At 37.2% G+C, this 25,940-nt stretch overlaps 9 protein-coding genes and 1 non-coding gene across 13 annotated transcripts; 6 read left to right on the top strand and 4 right to left on the bottom strand.

Annotated features, from left to right (window-relative positions):
- The first annotated feature begins 116 nt into the window (after positions 1-116).
- On the top strand, positions 117-2,662 carry LOC104705653 (uncharacterized). Of its 3 annotated transcripts, none has more exons than XR_754362.3 (3): positions 117-1,175; positions 1,409-1,527; positions 2,301-2,662. XR_754362.3 is itself a non-coding variant. In XM_010421699.3 (2 exons), the coding sequence occupies exon 1, from the start codon at positions 218-220 to the stop codon at positions 1,136-1,138; it is 921 nt and encodes a 306-aa protein (XP_010420001.1). In that variant the 5' UTR covers positions 117-217; the 3' UTR covers positions 1,139-1,175; positions 1,409-1,704. The 3 variants fall into 3 exon arrangements, 1 of the variants encoding a protein (XP_010420001.1); XR_754360.3 differs by lacking the exon at positions 2,301-2,662 and adding an exon at positions 1,685-2,191; XM_010421699.3 differs by lacking the exon at positions 2,301-2,662 and having other exon boundaries at positions 1,409-1,704.
- Positions 2,663-2,896: 234 nt separating this feature from the next.
- Positions 2,897-3,822, top strand: LOC104705651 (uncharacterized). The gene has a single exon (XM_010421697.3). It carries the CDS (start codon positions 3,035-3,037, stop codon positions 3,611-3,613), a length of 579 nt encoding a protein of 192 aa, XP_010419999.1. The 5' UTR covers positions 2,897-3,034; the 3' UTR covers positions 3,614-3,822.
- A 474-nt stretch (positions 3,823-4,296) lies between these two features.
- Positions 4,297-5,925, top strand: LOC104735401 (putative xyloglucan endotransglucosylase/hydrolase protein 5). Its single transcript, XM_010455188.3, has 4 exons — positions 4,297-4,855; positions 4,946-5,046; positions 5,139-5,332; positions 5,417-5,925. Exons 1-4 carry the CDS (start codon positions 4,654-4,656, stop codon positions 5,814-5,816), a joined length of 897 nt encoding a protein of 298 aa, XP_010453490.2. The 5' UTR covers positions 4,297-4,653; the 3' UTR covers positions 5,817-5,925.
- A 229-nt stretch (positions 5,926-6,154) lies between these two features.
- On the top strand, positions 6,155-7,633 carry LOC104705649 (protein ELC-like). Its single transcript, XM_010421694.3, has one exon. It carries the CDS (start codon positions 6,355-6,357, stop codon positions 7,483-7,485), a length of 1,131 nt encoding a protein of 376 aa, XP_010419996.1. The 5' UTR covers positions 6,155-6,354; the 3' UTR covers positions 7,486-7,633.
- Positions 7,634-7,794: 161 nt separating this feature from the next.
- Positions 7,795-9,502, bottom strand: LOC104705648 (nascent polypeptide-associated complex subunit alpha-like protein 3). Its single transcript, XM_010421693.3, has 4 exons — positions 9,321-9,502; positions 8,932-8,998; positions 8,425-8,555; positions 7,795-8,335 (listed from the first exon to the last, which is right to left on the bottom strand). Exons 1-4 carry the CDS (start codon positions 9,375-9,377, stop codon positions 7,982-7,984), a joined length of 609 nt encoding a protein of 202 aa, XP_010419995.1. The 5' UTR covers positions 9,378-9,502; the 3' UTR covers positions 7,795-7,981.
- Positions 9,503-9,583: 81 nt separating this feature from the next.
- On the bottom strand, positions 9,584-9,655 carry TRNAK-UUU (transfer RNA lysine (anticodon UUU)). Its single transcript has one exon. It is a non-coding gene; the product is annotated as a tRNA-Lys (tRNA).
- Positions 9,656-9,944: 289 nt separating this feature from the next.
- On the top strand, positions 9,945-12,506 carry LOC104705645 (protein FIZZY-RELATED 3-like). Its single transcript, XM_010421691.3, has 6 exons — positions 9,945-10,742; positions 10,829-11,056; positions 11,159-11,401; positions 11,627-11,923; positions 12,016-12,147; positions 12,250-12,506. Exons 1-6 carry the CDS (start codon positions 10,227-10,229, stop codon positions 12,301-12,303), a joined length of 1,470 nt encoding a protein of 489 aa, XP_010419993.2. The 5' UTR covers positions 9,945-10,226; the 3' UTR covers positions 12,304-12,506.
- On the bottom strand, positions 12,388-13,965 carry LOC104705647 (uncharacterized). 2 transcript variants are annotated; one of them, XM_010421692.3, is made up of 6 exons: positions 13,739-13,965; positions 13,565-13,651; positions 13,403-13,465; positions 13,213-13,311; positions 12,729-12,975; positions 12,388-12,636 (listed from the first exon to the last, which is right to left on the bottom strand). In XM_010421692.3, exons 1-6 carry the CDS (start codon positions 13,814-13,816, stop codon positions 12,527-12,529), a joined length of 684 nt encoding a protein of 227 aa, XP_010419994.2. In that variant the 5' UTR covers positions 13,817-13,965; the 3' UTR covers positions 12,388-12,526. The 2 variants fall into 2 exon arrangements, with proteins under 2 accessions (XP_010419994.2, XP_087317518.1); XM_087461392.1 differs by having other exon boundaries at positions 13,213-13,316; positions 13,739-13,872.
- Positions 13,966-16,436: 2,471 nt separating this feature from the next.
- On the top strand, positions 16,437-17,194 carry LOC104705644 (uncharacterized). Its single transcript, XM_010421690.3, has 2 exons — positions 16,437-16,810; positions 16,924-17,194. The coding sequence occupies exons 1-2, from the start codon at positions 16,535-16,537 to the stop codon at positions 17,026-17,028; spliced, it is 381 nt and encodes a 126-aa protein (XP_010419992.1). The 5' UTR covers positions 16,437-16,534; the 3' UTR covers positions 17,029-17,194.
- A 1,622-nt stretch (positions 17,195-18,816) lies between these two features.
- On the bottom strand, positions 18,817-22,909 carry LOC147939587 (telomere repeat-binding protein 4-like). The gene is made up of 10 exons (XM_087461390.1): positions 22,328-22,909; positions 21,784-21,894; positions 20,932-21,670; positions 20,654-20,833; positions 20,512-20,562; positions 20,354-20,433; positions 20,032-20,267; positions 19,596-19,916; positions 19,448-19,511; positions 18,817-19,352 (listed from the first exon to the last, which is right to left on the bottom strand). The coding sequence occupies exons 2-10, from the start codon at positions 21,862-21,864 to the stop codon at positions 19,161-19,163; spliced, it is 1,944 nt and encodes a 647-aa protein (XP_087317516.1). The 5' UTR covers positions 21,865-21,894; positions 22,328-22,909; the 3' UTR covers positions 18,817-19,160.
- Positions 22,910-25,940: the final 3,031 nt, after the last annotated feature.

Genomic DNA, 25,940 nt, shown 5'->3' with positions numbered 1-25,940 from the left:
TCATAGTGTTCAAAAATACCGGGAAAGTCCATAATTAAACCGGTTTAAATGGTGCTATAATCGCCGATAACCGAAAAATTCAGCTGGTTTAAGCAATTAAAACCGGTCAACTCAAAGGAGCAGTTCATCTTCTAAAATCCATCTCCTTTAATCAGATCGGAGAAAGGGTTTCTGAGTCTTAACAAATCCCGGCCAAATTGAAGCATCAGAATCAAAAATGGGAGAGATGATGTACAAGCTCTTCGCTTCAGCATCGTTACTAACCCTAGGATTGTATCATCTCATCTGCACTTTCTTCCATCTCCTCAAATCTCCTCAATCCTACGCCGCGAAGCCCTTCTACCCTTTCCCTCGTCTCTCCTCCGTCACCGGAAACAACCACCGTCTCCAGAATCTACCATTGTTCATCCTCATACTCTCCCTTTTCGTAGCGTTCCTTCACGAAACCCTAATTTCGTTCTACTCCGATCCTCTCGTCAAAGGAAGCACCCCAGTTCATCGATTCTCGTCTCTTAACTCCGCCGCCGTGTTCTTCCTCTTCCTCATCATCGCCGTTTACTATCTCCTCTCCGATTCAACCTCTTTAACCCCTCTCCCTTCCGATCTCCTCTTCGCGCTCGCTTCCGTAGGTTTCTTCCTTCACTACTCCGCCGCATCTTCATCTGCTTCGATCCAAACATCGGATCTTGAAGCTCACTGTGACTCACTCTCAGCTCGTATCTCCGCCTTGTGCTCTCTCCTCTGCTTGCTTCTCGCTTGCCGTTCAAGACTCTTCATCGCTGACGCTGCCCTCGCTGCTGCAATCTGTCTCCAAGGTCTATGGCAGCTTCAGACTGGACTCTCTCTCCATGTTGATGGGTTTATCCCTGAGGGGTGTCACCGTCTTCTTGATGTTCAAAGCGGTGTTGAAGGATCGACTCAGTGTGATGTTCAGGACTCTAAGCTAAGGGCTGTATCTGTTTTGGATCTTATGTTCACTGTACACGTTGTGCTGGTGGTTATCCTTATCTTTGTTACTTACACGATGGTGGTGATGGCTGCTGGAGTTAGAAGAACTGGTTCTTATGAAGCTTTGCCCACTAATTCTACTGATACTAATCACATTCAGATGAAGTCTTTGACTGGCACTCAGGCTTGAAACCTTATCAATCCTCTTGCTTTGCCTGTTTTTTTTTGTAAGCTCACACTCTTTTTGGAACTTGTTGCTGCTTTGACAAGTCTTTATCCTATTGTCTTTGTTCAATATTAATGTTCAATCCTCGTATAGCGTAAAAAATGATGATTATGGTATATTCCTTGCTGCTTGTGAGTTGGTCACTTTAGCTGATGTTGTTGATGGTATGTTCCATTTGGTTTTTGGAATTTTTTGTTTCCATTATGTGACATTTATTTGGTTTTTGGTTTAAAGCAAACTCAGCCTGTCGTCCTGTGGTGAAAGAAGAAGATGATACTCATAGATTTGCACTGTGTGACAACAACATGAGCATTATAGCTTGGCAATCCCGTGTCAAAGGAGAGGAACCAAAGGTATGTTTCCCATCTGCCTTCATTGAGATGGGATTGCTTAAAGCTAAGGCTTTGTGTTGTTGTCACATCCTCTTTCAAATCGTCTTCTTTGTCTTTCACCGCATTCTTGAGTTTGGTTTAACGAAAAAAACTATGTAGATGTTGAAATAGTTGACAGATTGTGATTGCAGTTTAATATGTTAGAACTTGGAATAGACACTTTGGTACCCTTACAAGTCTAGAATAAGAGCAGAAAAGGCCAACAGGAGGTATGATTTCAGTTGCCTGGGTAGATGGTTATCCATTGTTAACTCAACTAAACATACAGAACAGTGAGCATTTGGAAGCAAAATGACATTAAGCTGTCTTGATCATCGGCTCTTGTTATTATGGGCCTAAGCACAGGCCCAGATTCGTCATGTACACTGATTCGTTCGTATGCGTTGATAGCTTGAAAATCTGGAGGTCTGCGCGTGGGAAGGGGAATGGGTGAAAGTGAAACCTTAGTGGTTAAGTTATTGCGAAAAGAGATAAAAGGATAAAACAATCAAATGAGAGCTTGAAACGCCCCAGAAAAAGTAGCTTATGGTGGTGGGAATATTTTTATGTTTATTTTTTCACGCTTTATTGCTGAAAGGTACAACACTTGTATCTAATCTTTAATATAATGTTTCCCTAAGTCACGTAATCTACTTTTTATAACGTCTAGAAGTAGAAGCACCGAGAGAGAGATGATGACGATTTAGTATAATAACGTTAACGCAAATTGTTTTTTGTTCGTGTTTGGCCAAAAGATATCGAGACATGTCTGAAGAACGTCAGAGTCTTGATTTAAGATATTTCTTCAAACATTATACAATGGGGAAAACAAAAGGAGACACGCGAATATCATAATAGCAAAAAGGCCACAAAAGGAGAAATTAAAAGAGAAACGTAAAGCGATTTGGCCTCAATCAACGGGAACGTATCTTAATTTAAGAGGTTCTTCTTCTTTATACTTTTGAGACGAGAGTTTGCGAGCTGCATTGGTTGACTAACATAATATATCGAAACCAAAATAATAACAACGGAGGAATATTTGTTACATCTTACATCTTCACATTGTTTCCTTAACGTTTAATCTACCTATGTTCAAATTCAAAAGTTGTAATCATCATCACTGTTAAACAACAAAAACTCATTTCAATGATTTTAAATAAAGACTTTGAAAAAACAAACTTTGCGACCAAGGTTTGGATAGTGTAAAAATAAAATATATATATATATATTTAGGCCAAAGAGGAGTGGTCCCGTAGTGATTGTGAAATTGTGATCATCTTAACCAACCAGACGTAGCCACATGTCTTCCTCAGCTTTATGAATTTCCTTAGCCAAGACCATCATTGTGTGATTGTGTAGTATATAAGTAAGGCGTCCTTCATCTCTTTCATTTTCCATTCTCCATATAGTCTCCGTTTACAATCCACAAACAATACAAAAACACAGGATTCAATAGCCAAGAAGCCAAGAAACATATATAAAGAAAAGAATGAAGAAGGCGGCAGAATTCGTGAAGCAGATAATAAACATGTTGACTGGTCTAGCAAAGGACAAGACGAAGGAGCTAAAGAGGAAAACAAGAGCTTTCAAGACACGTCTAGTAATATTCTCGCTGCTCCATAACAGACACATGGTGATGAGCTCTTTGTCTAACAAGCTCAAGACCAACCCAACATCGAAAAAGATTAATCACGATAATCACAAGGATCATCATGATCAAAACATGGTGGTGGTGTATAGCCATATCGTTAACGCCATGTCTAGCACTCCTGTCTCTCCTCATGTAGAATATCAATACGCGGAGGAGGTAGAGGATGAAGAAGAAGAAGACGACGAGGAGGAGGAAGGAAAGTATCCAGACTTGAGACACTCGTTGTTTGAGGCAGAGGGTTCGGTAATAGAGATGGTGAAGCATTCCAAGGAGGACAAGGGAGAAGAGTTTAAGCTGGAAGATGAGATCGACAAAGTGGCTGACCTTTTCATTAGCCGATTCCACAGACAGATGTGGTTGCAGAAGCAACTGTCTCTCGAAAGTATTCCAGATACTTCCTCCCCGATTCAGACTTAATAATATACATACATATGATTATATGCACGCCCCTCATTGTTTTTTTTTGGGGCGAATGAGGACGCAATGATCCTTATAGATTTTGTTTACGTAGTGAAATGTGGAAACGGGGACATGTTCATTTATTTTTGTCATCAACCTGTATCTAACAAAGTCCCTTCATCGTTCATGCTCATTTCATAAATAAAATACAGTTAACTTTTCTTCTTCTTGTTATTGTTGTTTCTGTAATTTATTTGAGCACCACACTCTCCGAGCACTTGGCGAGTCAGCGACCATATTCATTGTTTCGTAGTTAATTAAATTAAACACGGGTTGTATGATACAACTTGTATCTATACAAATTGCAGCCTTTGTATTTTAAGTTTATCTCAAAGCCTGTTAAGGCCCATCTACCGATATAATAACTAATACTTCAAACAACGCCGTTAGTTTGCCTCAGCTCAGTGGGTTAGTTTGCCTCTTTCTTGATATTTTCGTTCTCAATAATGTGCTTGAACAGTATTGCTCTCTGTGTTACATTGTCCATATGGTGAATTCGCACATGCTTCAGGTCATGTGACGATGTCTCTGTTGTATTACCCTCTTGAAACTTGAACTTTTTTTTTTTTTTTTGGTTTGTTTTTTGTTTCCCAAAATCTCTTTCTCATAGTTATCTTCAACTGATTTATCCAATCAATCAGGTCGGTTTGGATTCTACAGGGACACACTACTGTAAAAGCTTCCCTGCAAATCTGATGGCATCTGAGAGTAAAAAATAGTGTTTCTTTATTATTATGGTTCTGCCACACGGATCTTAAACGTAAAGCATCCAAAGATGCATTAATTAACGATAACATGGGGATGAGGTCCATGTGCCTCTGCTGCAACACCTCTTGGGCTAATCACATTCTGTTGCTTCCCTAAGTTACTGCTGCTGCTGCAACATTGAAAGTAACCCAATCTGCAGTCATTGTAATTATAAATATTATTTTTCAGTATTAGTAATGTAATATTCAGTACTGTTATGGCTATAAATAGTATGGTCCTTGTTTTGTGTGATGAAAGTGAGAGAGATGGGTCGTCTTCCATTTACTCTTTGCTTCACCTTCCTGGTTATGGCCACAGTAGCATTTGGTGTACCTCCTAAAAAGTCCATTAATGTTCCTTTTGGAAGGAACTATTTCCCCACTTGGGCTTTTGATCACATTAAGTATCTCAATGGTGGTTCTGAAGTGCATCTCGTTCTCGACAAGTACACTGGTGAGTTTCTCTGTCTTGCTGTGTATATTTCTCTCTGGCATAAGTTTTATCTAAACCGTTCTTCTGATTGTTCTTGTACATTGCGCAAAGGCACTGGCTTTCAGTCCAAAGGTTCATACTTGTTTGGCCACTTCAGTATGCACATAAAGATGGTTGCTGGGGACTCTGCTGGAACTGTAACCGCCTTCTATGTAAGTGAATTCATTTTCTAAATCACTTGGAACATATTCTTGAGTGTCATCTGAAAGTTGTATCTTGCTTTTTTCTTTTTCTTTTCCTGCAGTTGTCATCACAGAACTCAGAACATGATGAGATAGACTTTGAGTTTCTAGGAAACAGAACTGGCCAGCCTTACATTTTGCAGACAAACGTGTTCACTGGAGGCATAGGAAACCGTGAGCAGCGGATCAACCTCTGGTTTGACCCTTCCAAAGACTACCATTCGTATTCAGTTCTCTGGAACATGTATCAGATTGTGTAAGTTAGCTTTCCTCAAGTGTTATGTGTACTCAAATTTCAAAGCTAAATGTATTGATGTATTATGTAATACAAATAAAACAGGTTCTTTGTGGATGACGTGCCGATACGAGTGTTCAAGAATAGCAAAGACATTGGGGTGAAGTTTCCATTTAACCAGCCAATGAAGATATATTCGAGTCTATGGAACGCAGACGACTGGGCCACAAGGGGAGGGTTAGAGAAGACCAACTGGGCAAAAGCACCTTTTGTTGCATCCTACAGAGGCTTCCACGTTGATGGGTGTGAGGCTTCAGTGAATGCTAAGTTCTGCGAGACTCAGGGAAAACGTTGGTGGGATCAGAAAGAGTTCCAGGACTTGGATGCTAACCAGTACAAGCGTCTCAAATGGGTTCGTAAGAGATACACCATCTACAACTATTGTACTGACCGCGTCCGATTTCCCGTGCCTCCTCCTGAGTGCCGCAGAGACCGTGACATTTAGTGCTTCTTTTCTTCAGATTTTATCTTAGATTATTTACAATGTATGGCAAAAATTTCCCACTTTTGAATGTTAATTCTTCTTTGCAAGTTAAGGAAAACATCTTCTAGAATAGCTTGAAATATTACAACCGTGCATTTGACGTGATTTAAAGTCAAACCGAGAATATGGATTCATGAGCTCCCCCAACTTGTTTTACAACCTCAAACTCATTTACTCATGATCAGGCCACAACAGTACCGGTCCATTGTAGTTGTCTGACCTGTTTTCTTAAATTGGCATTTTACCACATATAATATCACTAAACTCATCACAAAATTCACAATTGGTCAAAGTTTTGGTAAAAATATTGGAATTTGAAATTTAGATTCTTGGACTATTCTATTACACAAATTTTAGTATTATTATTTTTTTCAAAGAGTTTGACTAGTTGCGATTTCACTATTGCCTAAACTATATGTGATCTGGTGCAAATCTATTCGCCTATTCAGATTTAAACTTCCTTCCTGATCGTCTTCAAGTAATCGGAACTTGACTAGCTATGGCTCCTCCGCCGGCGAAGATGCAAGAGATCCACCAATTCCTCTCCTCCGCACTCACACAGCGTGGCCCTACCGCTCTCCCATACGCCGAGCCCACCAAGTCGCTAATCCGACAACACCTCCTTAACCTAGTCTCTTCCCACACTTCCCTCGATCCCAAAACGGCGACGTTTACACACAACGATGGCCGATCCGTGATCCTCCTCCAAGCCGACGGAACAGTGCCGATGCCTTTCCAAGGCGTAAGCTACAACATCCCCGTCGTCATCTGGCTCCTCGATTCGTACCCTCACTATCCACCTTGCGTCTATGTGAACCCTACGCGTGATATGATCATCAAACGACCTCACTCCAATGTCTCTCCTTCTGGACTCGTCTCTCTTCCTTATCTCCAAAATTGGGTTTACCCTAGCTCCAATCTCGTTGATCTCGCCGCTCATCTCAGCGCCGCCTTCTCTCGTGATCCGCCGCTTTACTCTCAGCGCCGTCCTCCTCCTCCGCAACCGCAACCGTCTCCTTCGATCGGATCTGGATACTCACGGTCTTCACGGCTTTTTACTCCTCCTCATCAGACGGATGATGCGGCGGAGGTTTATAAGAAGAACGCGATTAACAAGCTGGTGGACAGGGTTCATTGTGATCTTGTATTGATGAGGAGTGCTAGAGAAGTGGAAGCTGAAGGGTTACTAAGTTTACAATCCGGACTTGAGAGAAGAGAAGAGGAGATCAACAATGGTTTGAATGAGATGGTGAACGAGAAAGAAACCTTGGAGCAGCAATTACAGGTTATTGCTATGAACACTGAGTTTCTTGATACTTGGATTAGGGAGAATCAAGGGAAACCTAAGAATTTGCTAGTTGATTTGGAGGATGTGGATGATGCCTTTGATTGCATTGGGACATTGTCTAAACAGATGTTAGAGTGCACTTCATTGGATTTAGCCATTGAAGATGTTGTTTATTCCATGGATAAATCGTTTCAAGATGGTTCGTTACCTTTTGATCAGTATTTGAGGAATGTGAGATTGTTGTCGAGGGAGCAGTTCTTTCACCGAGCCACTGCTGAGAAAGTTAGGGAGTTACAGATGGATGCTCAGGTTGCTTCGATTGCAGCTAGGTTGCACTCGTGAAGTGAAACCACTGGCAAGACCTTTCATATGTAGCTACAATTTTTTTTTTTTTACTGAATTTTAGTTACATTCGATTCTTAGTGTCATAGTCTATAGGCATTTACACAATACTCTATACACGAATTTTAACTGATCATGTTTTGGCTTACCTTCTCTTTGCCATGTTTTGGAATTATGTTTGTCTCGTCTGCAATTCCCAACATTCAAACCCTCATGTATTAGAAAATGCTTGGAGTTGTTTAGCTCATAACCACTCAAACTATTCCTGCACGGTTTTACAAAAGTTCCAATCCCTGAAAGCTTGACAAATGCCACAAAGCAGGAACACTTGCATTTCTCTTGATATGGCGAATAACAGTACACACTCTTTAAAATCCCACTCAAACTCTAAAATATGAAAATGAGTCCAAACTCCTGGTGTATAATAATGATACAACAAGCAAAATCACTTTAAAAGAAAGGGGAAAACAAGATCAAACTAGAAAAGGTTTCGGATTTAGGTGGTAAGCTCCATGATGGCAGAGACAATATCTCCATTAGCGAGCTTGAGAGCTTTTACTGCCCTAGCCTTAGACACTCCTGCTTGGGTCATCACCAGCTCGATGTCCTTTGGCTCCACACCCGCATCGTCCACTTCTTCATCATCATCATCATCCTGAGCAACAGCTGCTGCCTCACCAGATGTTTCCCCCTGCGAAACCACGCTGCTGAGGTTGGTAGTCTTGAACTGCTCTGCGGCCTGACTCTGAAGCTGGGAGCTTAAATCCTCAATCTTCGCCTCACCAAAGATCACATATGTATCTGATGCTGGGCTCTTGAACACATCAGGCTTTGATATCACAAACATAATCTGCATTTTCAAATCCGTATTTTGTCAACAAAAGGAAACCGTAAGGATTAACTCAGCAAAGATTGGAAAATTTAAGAAGGCACACAAACATTCTTGCTCTTTTTGACGGTGACACGGCTAACACCAGTGATGGGTTTCATCCCAAGCTTCAGCATCGCTTTACGACTCTTTTTCTCACTTCTGCTTTGCTTTGACCGGGAGCCTGCCTCTCCATCATGTTCTGTGTTAACAAACAAATCATATATAGCTCATTAATGACTCAAGCTTATAACAAAAGATGATGTTCCTCATTCTATATAAAACAAAAACAAAGTCAGCATCCAACAGAGGCCTCCAGCTAATCATTTCTCACACAATTCCATGGTGATCATTCTTACAATAAAATGGGTTCGACATAGATAGGCTCATTACAAACAAGGTTTCAAATTTCAACCAAACAGATATCTACTCGCAAGTAAGTTCAGCTAAGCTGCCTAAGATATATTAATATTAATGGAGCTAAGCACATCGAAACTTGGAATGCATCATGGACTCTTGAATAACCATTGAAAGAGGCAAAAAAAAAGAAGAAGAAGAAGAAGAAGAAGATAAGTTACCCTCGGCCTCGTCATCGTCATCGGAATCATCCTCGTCATCATCATCTTCAACTTCAGGCTTATCAAGCTACAAATCGAAATCAGAAGAAACAGTGAGTAGAAATACAAACTAAAGAGAAAAATAATAAGATAATTCATCAGCTTAAGCAATGCGAAAATCGATAAATATGTTTCATGGAGTTCGACAAAAAGAAGATTCAGATCTAAGAAACTGTAGTCACAGTATTAAAATATCTGTCAATGAGATCTAAGGTAAGAAAGAAATCAATTAATCCGAATCCAAGCTCAATCTGTCAATCATTCATTTTCAGACTAATACTAAGATAACAACAAACTAACCAAAACAAAACAAAAAAGGTAGAGAAAGAGAGATCATTATTTATTATTACATCGATCTTTTGCTCTTCCAATTTGGCGGCGAGCTCCTCCTTCTGTTCGGCAGTCATGTTTACAAGCGAGAGAGAGAGAGAGAGAAGTATCGGTGAGCGACGAAACCCTAAAAACCCCTTTAAGAAAGATGAACTCGTATCGAAGTAAGTGCACCGAAACGGGTTTGGTTTTTTTATACCCGGCTTAAACCAAAAATTGACTCATAGTTTTGGGGAACCAAAACAAACCGGAACGGTCAAGATAAAAAAAGTCCAAAAAATATCGCCGTCTGTGGGGATCGAACCCACGACCACGTGGTTAAAAGCCACGCGCTCTACCACTGAGCTAAGAAGGCTTTGATGCTTCCTCGTCATAATATCGACGACATTTGTGTTTCATATTTGACCGTTGGGACATGAACCCTCAAATCGATGATGATTCATAGATGTGCGTAATTTAATCAGATCCCGCTCCGCCTATATACTCCCTCTGTATCAAAATACTTGATGTTTTAAGATTTTATTTTGTATCAGAAAGGATGATTTTCTGAGAGAATTTAATGCATTTTTATTTTGAAAATCAAATAACTATTTAATGATTTTGCTTTGACAATACATAATCTATTAATTAGGATAAAATCAAGTGGCATAAATAAAATAAAACACACACTAGGAGTACATCATTTATTAGGATGAGTTAACAACAATTCATCATTAATTGTTTTCTTAATCCTGGTGAAAATACTAAAACATCAAGTATTTTGATACAGAGGGAGTATTATACAATCTCTCCCACCACCCAAATTTGACCGTTGTGACTCTTTTTTTTTGCAAAAGGAGAAGAAGATAATAAAGATCTCCCTCTCTTTTGATTCTTCTTCTTTTGCAATCTCTTCTCCCTTCAATCTCCCCCTAACCAAACCAGAAATGGCATCCCCACAGAACACCAAAACCGGTCTGAATCTACCGGCCGGGATGAACCAGAATTCGTTGCGCCTGGAGACGTTTTCGAGCTCATTTCGCGGGATCTCAAGTCTATCCTCTCCTTCTAAATCGACCTGCAGCGACAGATTCATACCGTGTAGATCTTCTTCGAGACTCCACGCTTTCGATCTGCAGGATCACAAGGAACCGACTACTCCGGTTAAAGAGGGAGGGAACGAAGCCTACTCTAGACTTTTGAAATCTGAGCTTTTCGGATCTGATTTTGCTTCTCCTTGTTTGTCTTCTCCTGCAGGTGGTGGTGGTGGTCACGGATCTGCTTCTTCTTCTTCTTCTCCGATGAGTCCATGTACCAATATGTTGAGGTTCAAAACGGATCGTTCTAATTCAAGCCCTAATTCGCCTTTCTCTCCTTCCATTCTCGGAAATGATAATGGCTTCTCCAGTGACTCGTCTCCTCCTCCTAAACCTCCTCGCAAGGTTCCTAAAACACCTCGTAAGGTATTATCGTTGTGTTACCATCAGATCTGTTTAATGTGATTCAGAAATGATAAGATTAGTTTTGTTTTTTGATGTGGGGTTTTAAGGTCTTGGATGCTCCTTCTTTACAAGATGACTTCTACTTGAACGTTGTGGACTGGAGCTCACAGAATGTTCTTGCGGTTGGGCTTGGTACATGTGTCTATCTTTGGACTGCTTCCAATAGCAAGGTGAAGAAGTTATGCGACCTGGGGCCTAATGACAGTGTGTGCTCGGTCCAGTGGACTCGGGAGGGTTCGTATATATCTATTGGTACAAGTCATGGTCAGGTTCAGGTGTGTTGTTGTTGTTGTTTACCTTTTCCAATCTGTGGTTGTGGGAAGTTTTTGTTAGGATGGAATTGAAGTTTACTAAAAGGTTTAATGTTTTGCTGGCAGGTCTGGGACGCAACACAGTGCAAGAGAGTCCGAACCATGGGTGGTCATCAAACGAGAACTGGTGTCTTGGCATGGAACTCTAGGATCTTATCATCAGGGAGCAGAGACAGAAACATCCTTCAGCATGATCTCCGTGTCCAGAGTGATTATGTCAGCAAACTCGTGGGACACAAATCTGAGGTCTGCGGGTTGAAATGGTCTCACGATGATAGAGAGCTTGCGTCTGGAGGCAATGATAATCAGGTTTTTTTTAGCTATCCACTACTATGTGTTCCATATGATATGAGCAAAACTATGAACTGCTTTTCTTGTTTCAATTCGCTAGACCCTATAGACTTGGTTAATGGTGAGAGACTCTAATTGCTTTCTGACCAATCCAGTCCTTGGCTAGATACAATAGACCAATAGCTTAGAGTTGAGCCGTTCTTATCATATTAAGAAACATTGGTGGGTTCTTTTTTGAAACAGTTATTGGTATGGAACAATCATTCACAGAACCCTATTCTGAAGCTGACTGAGCATACAGCGGCGGTTAAGGCAATTACATGGTCTCCTCATCAGAGCGGCCTCCTTGCTTCAGGAGGTGGAACCGCAGACAGATGCATTAGATTCTGGAACACCACAAACGGACATCAGTTAAACAGCATCGACACTGGGAGCCAAGTCTGCAATCTGGCATGGAGCAAGAATGTCAACGAGATAGTGAGCACTCACGGGTACTCTCAAAATCAAATCATGCTCTGGAAGTACCCATCCATGGCAAAGGTAGTTTTGTTTTCACGCTGAAGATCTCATTTCTTGATCTTTCTATCGTTTACTATATAGCTGATGCATCAACCAATGATTGTTTTGTGTAGGTTGCAACCCTTACTGGGCACAGTATGAGAGTACTTTACTTAGCTACGTCACCTGATGGTCAGACTATAGTGACCGGAGCAGGAGATGAGACCCTGCGGTTTTGGAACGTCTTCCCTTCAGTGAAAATGCAGGTTTGTATTCTTTTTTTCGAGATTTGAAATTCCTTCAGAACCAGAATTAGATCTTCTAGTTCTGTCTGTTCAGTTGATTGATGGCCATTTTTCTGTTTACAGACACCAGTGAAAGACACAGGACTCTGGTCATTAGGGAGAACACAGATCCGATAATAACAGTGTCAACCTTTAATTTGTTATTTCATTGTGTATGAGAAAATGTACTGCTGCACAGAGACAGATAGAGAAGTTGCAATGTAACACGCAAAATCTGCATTCAATATTATTTAATTTGTTCTTTTCCATTGTAATAAACTACATGATCCGAGAAAATACCAAGTACTTCTATATGAAAAGAGTTACCGTTGGATTGGCCATTGTATATGAAGGCTTTACATTATCTAAATCCCTGGCAAATCAAGTAAATTTCTCGAGATGATGATCTTGTAGCTTTTGGCCTCAACCAAGATGCCTTGTTAAAGATGGGCTTGCAAATTCGAGCAAAATCTAACCAAAAAGAAACAGTGTTATTGTAAAAAGAAGAGGCATCTATTCCAATTGTATACAGTTGGACTCTATTTTACAGTTCTTTACCGTACCTGGAGCATCCTCGCTTTCTAGAAGCTTGATCACAAGATGACCCCCACGCCTAAGTACACCAAGACGGAATTCACTGCTTGAAACCGCATTTTCATCATCAATATCAGGTGACTGAGAGAGGGCAGCTTGACCAACAGCCAAATCAAGTGCTCGCATTCCCAATTCAGCCGACAGAGCTGAATCTCTAGTGGTGATTCCAGACACTGAGGGACACATATCTGAAAGAATGACTGAAAATCCCATTTGCTGCACCACAGAGCAATCCATAGCTTGTTAGAACCAAGGTCAGGAAACAGCTTAAGAACCAAGTCCCTCAAACCCAAAAAAAAAAAAAACATTTCAAGAAAACGAGTGACTAGGAAAGAGCCTAACTTGGCATATTCACGGCCATTGCTCTAATCATAAACAGTAGATGGCTCAGTGCAAATGTTATCCAAGACAGTTCCAATCATGAAAGGGCGGTTAAATTCTTGTAAAAATCACCTGAGGAGACAACTCCCTAATCTTTTGTCTGGGAAAGTTTAAAACATCGGCGGAAATGGTTTGGACTCGCGAATCACACTGTGGAGGAACCTTCACCTTCTGCTCTGAGAAGAACAAAAGTGCATTGATTCACACAGTACAGTTAAAGATTACATTTTTTTTGGAGAATTAAGTGAAAGCTTCCTCTGACCTTAATATCCATACCAACGACATTTCCACCACTTTTAAGTGGACCTAAGCTTTGGCAGGCAACCTACACCGGGTCATTAGCAACAAATTCAAGTTTAAACTTTTTTCCCCATAATTCAAAACTTGACATTGATGATGTAATATATATATATAAAAAAAAGACCTGAAGCCAAGCACCAGGTGCGCAGCCTAGGTCAAGAACAGAGGAGCCTGGTTTGATGAGCTTGTATTGTTTTTGAATCTGTAGAAGCTGTAGTTGCGGAGAGAGAGAAGAAGAGACTCGATGTAAGAAGAAGAAGATAAAGAAGCAGAGGAGGGTAATGAATGTAATTTTCACCTTGAAAGCAGAGCGAGCAACATAGCCCAGACGTTGAGCTTCCCTGTAGAAAAAGTCCGGTGCTCCTGCCCCACTCATCTCCTCCGGCGCCGACAATACAACCGTATTCTTCTTCCGTTCCCCTTTTTTCTTTCTTTTTTTTTTGGGCCCGAAAGGCCGAAACCTTATTTAAACCCTAAAATGCCCACTTTTTTTAAATAATTAAAACAAGTCAAAATAAATCCCATAGAAAGGAAAAAAAAAAACTCGAGCTATAAGAGGAAAAATATATCTTTTAAAAAGTAACTTTTATCCTACAGTAAATTTCTATAAATTAATAATTTGAGAAAATTTATTAATTTATAAAGATTTTAATTTATCGGTTAATTTATAAAGAGACTTTTCTAATTTAGTAATTTTTTCAAAAAATATTTACAAATAAAATTTAATCTTTATAACTAATATTTTTATAGAATCAATTATAAAAAATAAACAATTATCATGTTTTAAAAACATTTAAAGGTTTATTTGGTAGGATAAATAAATTTATAGGTTTTCCTTTGAACAATAAATACAAATTTAAAAAGTTTTAACCTAAACTAAAAAGTAATTAAGTTCTTAATGATAACAAGGAAAAAAAATCGTTATGATATACCTTGAAAATTAATTCACAGTCTCGTATATTGAATGTGAGTCAATAAAAAGTGAAAAATAGTAGATGTTAGGAGGGGACAAGTACATCGTAAAAGATGGCGTAATAGTTACTAAATTGGAAAGATAATACACATCACTCAAGTAAAATCTTTGAGATCTCAAAAGTGAAAAAAATGAATTTTTAGAAAGAAAAAAAAAACATGATTAGTGAACATATTATTAGATTCAAGGGTCGGCTATATTAATCATGGTAAGTGAGGTATTATAGAGACATTCATGACTTGGTCTAGAATTCTCTTATGTCATGTTACACTTGCTTCAGTGGATAAAGTAAGCTCGTCGAAGCGGTTCTAGCGACATAGATACACGTAGATTCACATTGAATATGTTCATAAGACTTGGGCTTTGAATAGTTGTATACTCTGCTCCCGACAACACTGAAATTGGACTAGTCCTCCACATTTAATTTACCATTCACCATTACCTATTAGTATGCATTATTGCATACTAAAAATCTCCATACTAATATGTATCTACGCAAACAATTCAATATCATTGTAAATTCACAGTTAGTCTGCATTTTTCATTCCACTACTCAAAAGCTCCGTACCATTATAAACTCCATACTAGTCCATACTACAATCCAATGTTTTGCATATCAAAATATTGGTACGCATAGTCCGATCTACATCATACCATACAACTATTCAAAGCCTTGATTTACTCGTAGTTAATATAAAATGGTGTGATGTTTACATCAAAATCTAATGATCAATAATATACACAATAAAGATTAATTGTTAACGTCAAACTTTTTAAGGATATGTGCTCATGAGGTATGAATAAGATATCAAATTCTCCTTTTTTTTCTTTTTCTTATGTTATCATATGGTTTTACTACCGGAATTATTCTCTCCGGATTCGATGTTGTTATTAACATTTATTAAACTCTCTATCTACCCGATAGTCTAAGATTAATATCATCAGAAATTTTATGAAAAAGTTTCAAATTACCTTAGTTATCACGTGATATTATATATATATATATATATATATATATATTAAATCAATGTTTTACTGCATAAATATTATCGTCGACAATATATGTGTCGTATATTGTTTAGTAAAATAAGTTTTATGTTTATAAATATTCAAATGATTATATTTATATTTATGAAATCGCGTTGATAAAAGTTCTACACTGAATGGAAAATGTCTCATAAACCTACAAAATAGATACTGAAAATAATTCAATTTTACCCTAAATAATAAAATTCGAATAAAATTACCTCCATGTGAAAAGATATTCAAAAGATGATATTAACGATGATACTTCAATCTAGTTAACACATCCAAGAAAGAAAGAAAAAATAAGTTACATTTACATCAAGATATATGTATACGAAACCCAGCTAAACAAATAGCAGTTTAATTCTACATAGTTAAAATAACCATTGAACCTCTATGCCAAGAGAAATTCAATGAAATACAAGACTAGGATAAGCTAATCTAATTTATAATTAGAGAGATTCTTATATGAAAGTGATCATCAAGAAACAAGTAACATATTTGGTCCATTTGGATATTCATCTAACCCATATAATAGATTAATGTTATATCGGTGAAATTGGTTGGAACTTAAACAGTTAACTATTGAGTTGGTTTGTCTTCTAAATAAATATTATTTTACAGCAATGTAATCATCTTTCCAATTCGAAAGTTGTACTGTAAAGGTAAAATTTTTCCAAAATAACAAAATTCATAAAATAAAAAAAAGTTAGTTAAAAGTTTTAAATTGATATTTATTTTATATTTAGTGTTAAATGTAAAAACTACATTTAATGTGTTGTGGACCATGTATAAATTTCTTAGGATATGTTTCCATATAAAATGCAAAAATATCGAAAATAAAATAATAAATACATTGATGAATTGTGGTCATATATGTAGTCTCCTTTATTCTTTTGACAACGATGTAATCTCTTAAAGATATGTTTCTATATATCTTTTAGGGCAAATAGATATCTTTCTATATAGGGTGCAAAGTAACGTATTATAGATATAACCTTATATGTTAATGTAGTCTTTATATATGGTGATAAAACTTTCGTTTATAAACCAAAAACGTGAAACTCGTCAAAAGAACAAGAGGTAGGATAAGATATGGATGCTGGGTCATCATCAAGTGCTTCTGGACCACAACAAGAGAAGCGGTCACGACAGAGGAGGGCGACGAAGGGGATCGATTACGAGAGTAGCGTTGCGAATTTGTCGAGAGAAGGCAGAGAGACTTTGACGGTTGTGAATCATAGAAAAAGATTGAACACAATCCCAGGTACTTCATGTTCTGTGTTCGATCATACGTGTCCTCGATACAGGTGGCTTCACCCTGGTTGGATAGTTGAGGAACGTATCATGTCTCACGATCGGCTCTACCGGGTATATAAGTGCTCTTCTCTTCTTGTTTTGTGACGAAGAATCAAGTCCTACCTAGTTGTTATCGCCATATATAATTAAGCACATTTTCATATTCATCTAATTTCACTGTGCAGTACTATTACGACCCACTGGGGCAATTGTACAATTCTCGGGGACAAGTGACTCAAATGTTGGCAGATACTGAGAAGACTCGCGCACTTGTCATCTACGACAAATAATCTTCTTCGTCCATCTAATAAGTTGTGCAATGATGAATTGATGGTCATAAATGGCCAAGCAATTCAAATTATCCTAGACTAAATTAATTATCTATCTATCTTTTATATATATTTTCTTGTTAACTATATAAATGAAATGAAATTATCTTTCTTGGATTGTTAATTTTAATATGAGGATCATCGTTCAACAACTTGTTTGGGTGGTGTGTTTACAAAAGTTGAGCTAATATTGTTGTAAAATTTGGGTTTTTTTGGGCTATGTTGGGAGAAAGAAAGATAAGGAATTAGATAAATTTAAAACACTTACATCTCCGATTATGAGGAATCAAAATGTTTGAACCAGAGAGAGAAACGAGTTCGATTGAAGATCATTATATATGACACCTTGGTTACTTATGAGGAATAAAACTGTAACTTTTGTGCTTGTGTAACATAGTTGTGGTTGAGACGAGAGAGATGCATACTCTCTCTTTATGGTGTTGGTGGAGACGAGACACGTACGAGTTGCATACGTTCTTTCCAGAATGATCAACATTATCTTCTTCAAGTTTTGTAGAAATTAATTTTCTTTCTTTAGAGAGAAGTTTTGAGTACAGTAGACAAAATTATATGTTACTGGAAAATCATATACATAAGGAAATATTATTCGAAGACACCATCTGTTTCGTAAATCTTGTCCTTGTACAAGTAGTTTATATATAGCTCTCGCTTATCCACATTGTAAGGTCATTATATACATGATAAGCTTTCACCAAATGACGAACGAATTAGATTGCATTATTGCATGGTTAAGTATAATGGTAAATGTGTTTTTAATTCAATCTCAACTCTAAATTAGCAATTATGCACCTCGAGGATATTAGCTAAGGTCACTTTGCCTCCATGACGACATTGATCCATTCAATTTTGAAAATACATGAAAATGACTTCGTCCCCTCGATAGTGTATTAATGTCCATTATTTGTAGTGTGGTTCGTAAAAACGTGATGAGTTGAAGATATAAATTTTTGGGAAAGCTATCTATTATTTGGTGGATTATACAAACAAAACCTGCATATTTGAGTTTAGAACTTGATGCTCTCATCAATGCAGTAGAAGACTAAATTTGGCTATATTTCTTATCTAAATGTCACATCCACTCAAATTATTGGTCTCACGGACCCGAGATCGACATACATAGTCGCTTTTATGGTCTTGAATGGAGAAAACATATCAGGCAGAGCAGATCAAGTGGTTCAAACAGATCAAGCAGAATAAAAGTAAATTAAATATTTGGCTGTTCAAGTGTAGATAAAGGGTGAACAACATTAAAAAAGTTGTAGACTAGATCTGCATGTATTTCTCCTGCAATTATCACAAAAAGACAAAAAAGTATGAACTGCACACAGTTCATCTGCAGTAACTTTTAAAAATAAAAAAATTCTTGAATGGTAACTTAGTTATAGGAGGACTACATTAAAGGCTGACGTGCACGTAACAGAAATAAATAATTATGCAAATGGTTTGAGTTCCAAGAGAATCGATATAACTCGGCAAGAATATGGACGACAGAAATCGTCAACAAAATTAGGTAACCAAATTGTTTAATTTTTTTTACAGCAATCCACTTCATTATTTTCTTTATATGAGTGATTCTTCCAAAAAACCTAACCCCAAAAAGTAAACAAGAACTTAGTTTCATAAAGAGTTTTCGTTAGTTTGTAACTAGATATCATGGACCTCATTGATGAAGACCATCGAATATAATCGACTATGGAAAGAAAAAAATATCCAACTCAAACAAGAGTATACTCAAAAGTTAAACTGCCATAGATTGAATGATGAACAAAAAAATAAAAGAATTGTCTAAAATTACATGTCCCGGACCTACCAACCAATAATAACTATCATATTACAAAATCAAATCAATTAGAAATTTGGAATGAACAAATGTACCATAAAAGTAACCAAAAGAGTCAAAGGAACGTCTTGTTTCTGGCAGCTTCGATAACAAAAATAAAAAAATATATATATAGTCTTATTTTCAGAGATTAAGCATGCTTCTGTACTTTTGTTGGTTTGCTTTTGTACAGTTGCCCACGATGTTTCCTTAGTCGTCAAGTGAAAGTTATTGTTGTTATCTTTCTCCTTCTTTACATGGACGAACCTGATTGAACCACCACCATTGTTGTAGCCACCTGAAGTTTCCCGTTCTGTTTCATTTGGTGCTCTGACCAATGCCTATGTGCTGCTAAGACTCTGTCTAGCAGTTCTTGAGGCACTGGTTCTCCTCTTCGTTGCTGTGGTGAAATACTTGCTGTGTGAACCAACGTTTTCCATTTGTCCTGCCATCACACGGTTATATTGGAAATATTAAGCTTTCAATTCCTAGTGGATAAGGTTCAAAGTGTGCTCGAGCAGTTTTTGCTATGTATCTTACCTTCAAGTCCACGTAGGTTCGATGACTTGCATTCTCAAAAGAACGCAATTTCACATCACGCCATCTGCAAAATAATGTTTGATCATTAGTCTGACCCCCACAACCACGTTATTATATTAACCATCATCAATTGAATCAGACTTTTTACCTTCCAGTCCCAACTTCTTCAACTGCTTGTACTAGAGCTTCTACCTCTGTAACAGAGAATGGTCTCCTGGTTCTTCGCTGTGAAAGCTCTGTACGCTTAGGTTTCTCATTAAGTGGAACAATTGCTAGAGCCCCGGATTCCAAGGCCGAAACTGGAACCAACGCTCTTGAATCTGATGAAGGTTGTTCATCAGCTGGTATGTCACTCTGATATGGGACTAACTCATGGTTATTCTCCACACTTTTTCCTGAATTAATCAGGAGATCTTCATCTTGGGGAGGGAGAGGGGTTACAATATCTAACGCGGGAGAAGCTGCGGACCTGGGATGAGCGAATGGTTTTCCTTAGGATCTCTAGAGCTTCAAATTTTATCCGTACACAAAAGCAAATTTTTGCAGCAAGCCAAATATGTATATAAGAACAGGTTTGTTTGTACCTTTCTGACAAATTGGTGGAATCGGTTGGCATAGAAACAACAGGAGTTTCAGAGCAAAGAGGTACAGGAAGTGTTTCGGGACCAGGCTCCAAGGTGAAGCCAAGGTTGTTTTCTCTACACGAAAGACCAGTCTGTGATAGAGTGCTGCTGTCATCTCTAACCTTCTTCCCTTGGACTAACACCCCAATACGTATTCCACCACCGAGTAAAGCAGTAACAGCCTCTTTCACCGTCCTCTGCAACCGAAAGTGTTAAGTGTCATGACTGATTTTATGGAATAACATTCATCATTGCACACAGCAGAACCAAATTAATCACGCACCTTCAGTAAGCCTACAGTTGCTGTCTCTGGAACTTCAATAACAAGCTCCGGAATCCTAAGGGACTTGATGCTGAACTTTACTGCAAACAATGATATAACATGAGATCCACATATCACGTCTCAGTCAAATTCTATGAATTATTAACTGATCCAAGTACCAGGGGAGTCCTTTAAATGAAGACCTATTTCGCTAGAGAGAACACCGTCTTCTGCATATAACAAAGAAGCCAAAAAGATGATCATGAAATAAAAACCATATCAGCCTGATAATGAAGCATCTGAATATAGACTGATAAGTACCTGATTCTCGCTTCAGAGGTGAATTAGAGACACTTTCACTACTGAGTCCTCCATCATAATTTACGACCAACCCTTTGTCAGACAGTCTTCTCTTCCTATGAACGGTCTCACGCTTCCATGGGTTGTAACCATAACCATAAGAAAATTTTCTCTTGCGGTACAGAGCCTTTAGATGACCATCTACAGACAGATATCCGCAAGCAAAAGTAAGGGCAGAGCAGCAAACAAAAAAATGGATGCGCCAAAGAAGTAAGACAGCAGAAAAATATGATACAAACCTGTTCTAGTGTCTTCAAAACACTTCAACATGGAGACTCCTCTCCCGTAATTTGTCATCACCGACTTCTTGATTCTTCGATTTCCAACCCGAGAGGGAGGCCTATACGACTTGTTACAATTGTCACCAAATTTGTAATACTTACAATAGTTTTCGTCATCATCTCTGCAAACTAACTTAGAATGATTCACATATCCTTCAAAAGAGTCATCGGAGACACGAACTGTGCATGGTGCCAATTTAACATCCCCATCCAGATGGACTGATTCTGGAGACTGCAAACGTAACTGAGTCGGATCCTTTAAGCTAAAACCATCAGCAACGAAAACACCAGTTGCTTCTCCTTGTTCCTCATTAACAACACATGTCTCCTCCTCAGTAGTGCCAAGGAGGGACTTCAAACCACACTCCTCCTCCTTCTTACAATCAGAAAAAAACGGTGTTTGCTCCAAAACGCAGTCACTTTCAACAGACGAAACTTGCAAATCAGCGTTTGCTTCATGATCAGATTTACAAGGCGTATTATTAATATAGACATGTTCAAGTTCCTCCTGCTTAACCACTCCACCACCCAAATGATGATGATCATCATGATTCTTCCCTTCAAATGCATAGGTAGAGGTTGAAGAACTCTCGCTTTCTTCAAGCAACTTCCCAGCAAGAGAAGCAAGCAAATCAATCGCACAGATCTGACTGTCACCATCATCATTATCAGCTAACTTACTTGATGATACCTTTCTCTAAAACAGGAAAAACACACAAGTTTCATCATGAGACGAATTTTTAGTAAAAATAAAAAATAACAGAGACAGAAAAGGTAAATAAATCAAATGAAGGGTACAAGAATCTTTACCCTGCTAGAACGAGGAGCCTTGGGAATACTAGGGAAATCAAAGACATTAGAGCCACAACATAACTTCCTTTTAACCACCATCTCTCAATTACGCGTAACAAAAAACAAACCCTGCAATAAACAAAACAAACATTATTAATTGTCATGATCATCATCTACAGCAACAAAATTAAGCTCTCAATGATCAACACAGATCAGAGATCGATCAGATGCAAAAAAAAAAAAAAAAAAGAAGAGGAAACCCATATACAGATCAGATCAACAAAGAACAACACCAAACCCCTTCATCAAATTTAAAATGTATTTATATATATTTTTTAAAAATAAACATGCAAAAATGAAAGCGTATCAATGGAAATAACAAAAAAAAAAAAAAAAAAATTGATGAAAACAGAACAAGAGTAACTCAATCAATCAAACACAACGATCTTCATCATCATCAGATCTCCATAGCAAACTTCAGACAAACAACAGATTTCAATAATTTCAACAGATGATGAAATTGTGATGACCAACAACAACAACAACAAAAAAAAAAACTCACCGAATCACAAAAACAACGACGAGCACTAAGATCACCGGAATTATTTATAGATCATCGAAACCGGGAAAAAAAAAAAAGAAATGTAGGCTACTTTACCCAGTGCCGAATCTCTGATTATTCAAAAAAAGGAAAAAAAAAAAAAAAAAAAAGGAAAGCAATCGATAAAATGCTATACAAATTTTTTTTTTTTTTGTAATAAAAGAAGCTTTGTTTGTGAAAAAAAATCGAAGATTATGCGATCGTCCTTCACTTTCTCTCTCTCTCAATCTCTTTCTCTATTCTCTAGAACTAGAAATAAGGAAGAAGAACGACATAAAACCCCTCCCTTTGAAAAACACACAAAAAGCACCACCCCCTCACAAAGCCTTAAACCCCCATTTTTATTCCTTTTTCAGAAAATAAATAAAATAAAATAAAATAAAATAAAAATGTCACAAAGCAGAAATTAACCACACAACCGGATGAGGCAGTTGAATGGATATTGGTTTTACCGGCTTTAGCCAGTCACGCTTCTTCTAATCTCACTCTCTCTTTTTTTTTATCAAGACGACACGTGGAGGATCCTCTCACTACACGAAACCTATTTTTTCTTTGTCATTGTCAGAATTAAAATAAATAAAAAAGAAGAGAGTTTTAATTTCGGGATTGGATTTAAAAAAAATTATTCCCAAAATGAGGGGAATATTATTAATTATGATGAGGATGTGATTGTGATACCGCGTGGATACTTTCCTTTTACTGTTCCGTCCACGTTTTTACATCATTGGTCCACGTGTATTTCTCTTGCTTACGTGGTTGTACACCTGGAATTGTTTTCGCTTTCTGAACAAAAAAAAAAAAAAAAAAAAACTTAATTCATTGTCCCCCAGGCCAATGGCTTCTTTTAAGGTACTACTACTACTACTATAGTAAGGTTTATCATTTATATCATTCGTAACTATTGAATCCTTCCCCATAAATAATATATTGTTCATAGCTCTATTTATGATTCTCTCTCTGTTTTTTTTTTTTTTTTTTGGTGGGTCAAAATATCAACGTTGGTAAGTTTGTTCATTCGTTATTTATAAATGGAGTTATTAATTTTGCTATGAATTCATTTAATGTTTTGTTATTGACCAGAGGCCAAATACAACTAATGGATTTCACCCAATTCTATTTATTCAAGTTCCCTCCTTGGAACAATACTACAACAATCAACAATGTATATGATAATATACATGAGGAAGAGATTAGTTACTCCACGTCGGCGTCTCGTCGTTAAAATATAGAGAATCTTAAAAGTTAAAACATCTCCACGTCTTTAAATATATATATATGCATGATATAAATGATAGATCTAGCTACTACTGAATACTGTATGTATGTACATTTTAGGATAAACAACCATGGTTGTTTTTTACTTTTTTGTAATAGTGTTAAGCATATTCTTAATTGCCCGGAAAAAGAGCATATTCCTAGTTGTAAGAAATGTTTAATTATTCGGTAAAATCGGATATAGGAGAATAGCAATAGAATAAGTTTGTGTTGCATATATTATTTGTTTTTACGAGATCCAACCACCTAGCAAATCGAGAATATTCCATTTAATTTGAAAGTCAGTTGGCATAAGCTTATCGCAAGATATATATATATATATATAACAAATCAAAGGATATATATAGAAAGACAAGATTTCACATGGTTGATTGTCACACTCATGACCCCCGGCCCCCTCATATTATTTTTTAATACGCCGATAATATTGGACTTATATCCATGTCGTTGTGTATTAAGAAAACCATGTGTTTGTGTTTCATGTAGTAGATGCATGTGTTTATAGTCTATATATTCACACACATATTGCCAACTTAACATTTTCAAAACTTTATAATACCAGATCTCCTGTATCAATCAACTTCTAAGTTTAATAATGTTATGGGTATCATATACATTGTTGACAAACAAATGATTAATTTATTTATTTATGTGACGACATTATAACATATATATTTATTTGTTATTTATATCTAGTATGTGAAAATAACAATTATGTATAACAAGAGTTAACATGTTATAGCTCGTGTATACGCACTAATGCACTATGCAGTATAAATACGTCTATGTATTCAAAACATGAGAAGTACGTGAAAGAAATAAACAATTCAAACACGAAATATTATTCATCGAAGATGTATATGTCTGATCCCAATGTTTTGTAGTATCGAGAACGGGTGTATAGGAGGCGGAAATATTCCAAAAACAAAAAAATGGCGTAGCAAATGCGGTTGGACTCTAGCATTACATGTGTTATGCAGCATAATTTATGCTTCAGCGGAAGAGGCTAATATAAGATCTGATCTTTTACTCTCATTTTTGCGAGTTCGTCTGGGTGGTACAGCTTTTGTTCTTATATTTCTCCTTTAATTGTTTTTTCTCTCGTCACCAAGTTGAAGAAAAGCAATCACGTATCATCACATGGTTCTCATCATATCCTGGCAACATTTCGAAATTGATTTAATATTCCGTTAGCTAGCTAGCCCACAAGAAGAATCTCAATAACTTACACAATACCCTAACATTTTACGTTTTCTTTTTTATTTGGAAACTGACTTTTTGAGACGGTTACGTATGCTTGAAGGCCGTATATATTCGTTGAGGTGGTTGAAATAAAACTTACTCGACATGTCAACTTGGACTTAATTCTTGCATGCATTTGCAAAAATAGCAAATAATTTCTATGAAGAATTTGATTATTTAGCTTGTTTATCATTGCAATTATCTAAAATAATAATAATTCTTTTGTTTCCATTAAATATGAAATCTAGAGAGTCACTTTGTAGATTTAAAGATATTGATTACAAGAAAACCGTTCATTAATATTAGTGTACATTATAACACTTGTAAAATATTAAGAACTTTATATACTTCTTTAAATTGTGATTTTATTTAAATCATCTATAAATATGATCTTACGAGAATTAAATATTAGGTCTTTTGTGCAAATATATATTAGGTTTAAACTACACATACATTTATATGAAGGTTGGAGCGAGATAGTTTTTGGCTTACCGATTAATTAGGACCATATATATAGCCGAGTTTTCAAAACGCTAGCTAGCTAGAAAAAGGACATGCTTTTGCACCAAACCGACGTATATAAATGGTTCTAGAGCACATATGTCGCATCCATGAAAGTATATATGAAACATGCATGTGCATTTCCTTTTTTCAAATCCATCATATCTTTCTCCCGTCGGTCAATAGCATATATATAAAATATATTACGCAGAATTGATCACTAGCACCGTCGCACCGAAATACACATTCGACGTTCAATCGATCGAGCCTGGCATACTCTCTAGTGATAAATGAAACATGTACGATGCAGAAGCTATGTATGTGGTCATGACAAAACTATCAACACTATGCCATGTCCACCGATAGAAAACACAAAATACGCTAGAGTCGACCACTTGTTCATCTACCAACTAGAACAACCTAATTTTACAACTCAGGAAACCAGTCAACAGATCTAGGAGGGAACAGCCGTCCCGTTCTTAATTTCATACTTTTATGTGGAAATATATGTCCAATGGTAATGGAAATTTTTCATATCGGGCAGAACTTTTTCTTA

This window comes from Camelina sativa, chromosome 8 (assembly GCF_030686135.1).
Source record: "Camelina sativa cultivar CO46 ecotype springtype chromosome 8, ASM3068613v1".
Classification (NCBI taxonomy): Eukaryota; Viridiplantae; Streptophyta; class Magnoliopsida; order Brassicales; family Brassicaceae; genus Camelina; species Camelina sativa.
Note: the sequence above shows the minus strand (reverse complement) of the source record. Positions and strands in the feature narration are given on the sequence as shown.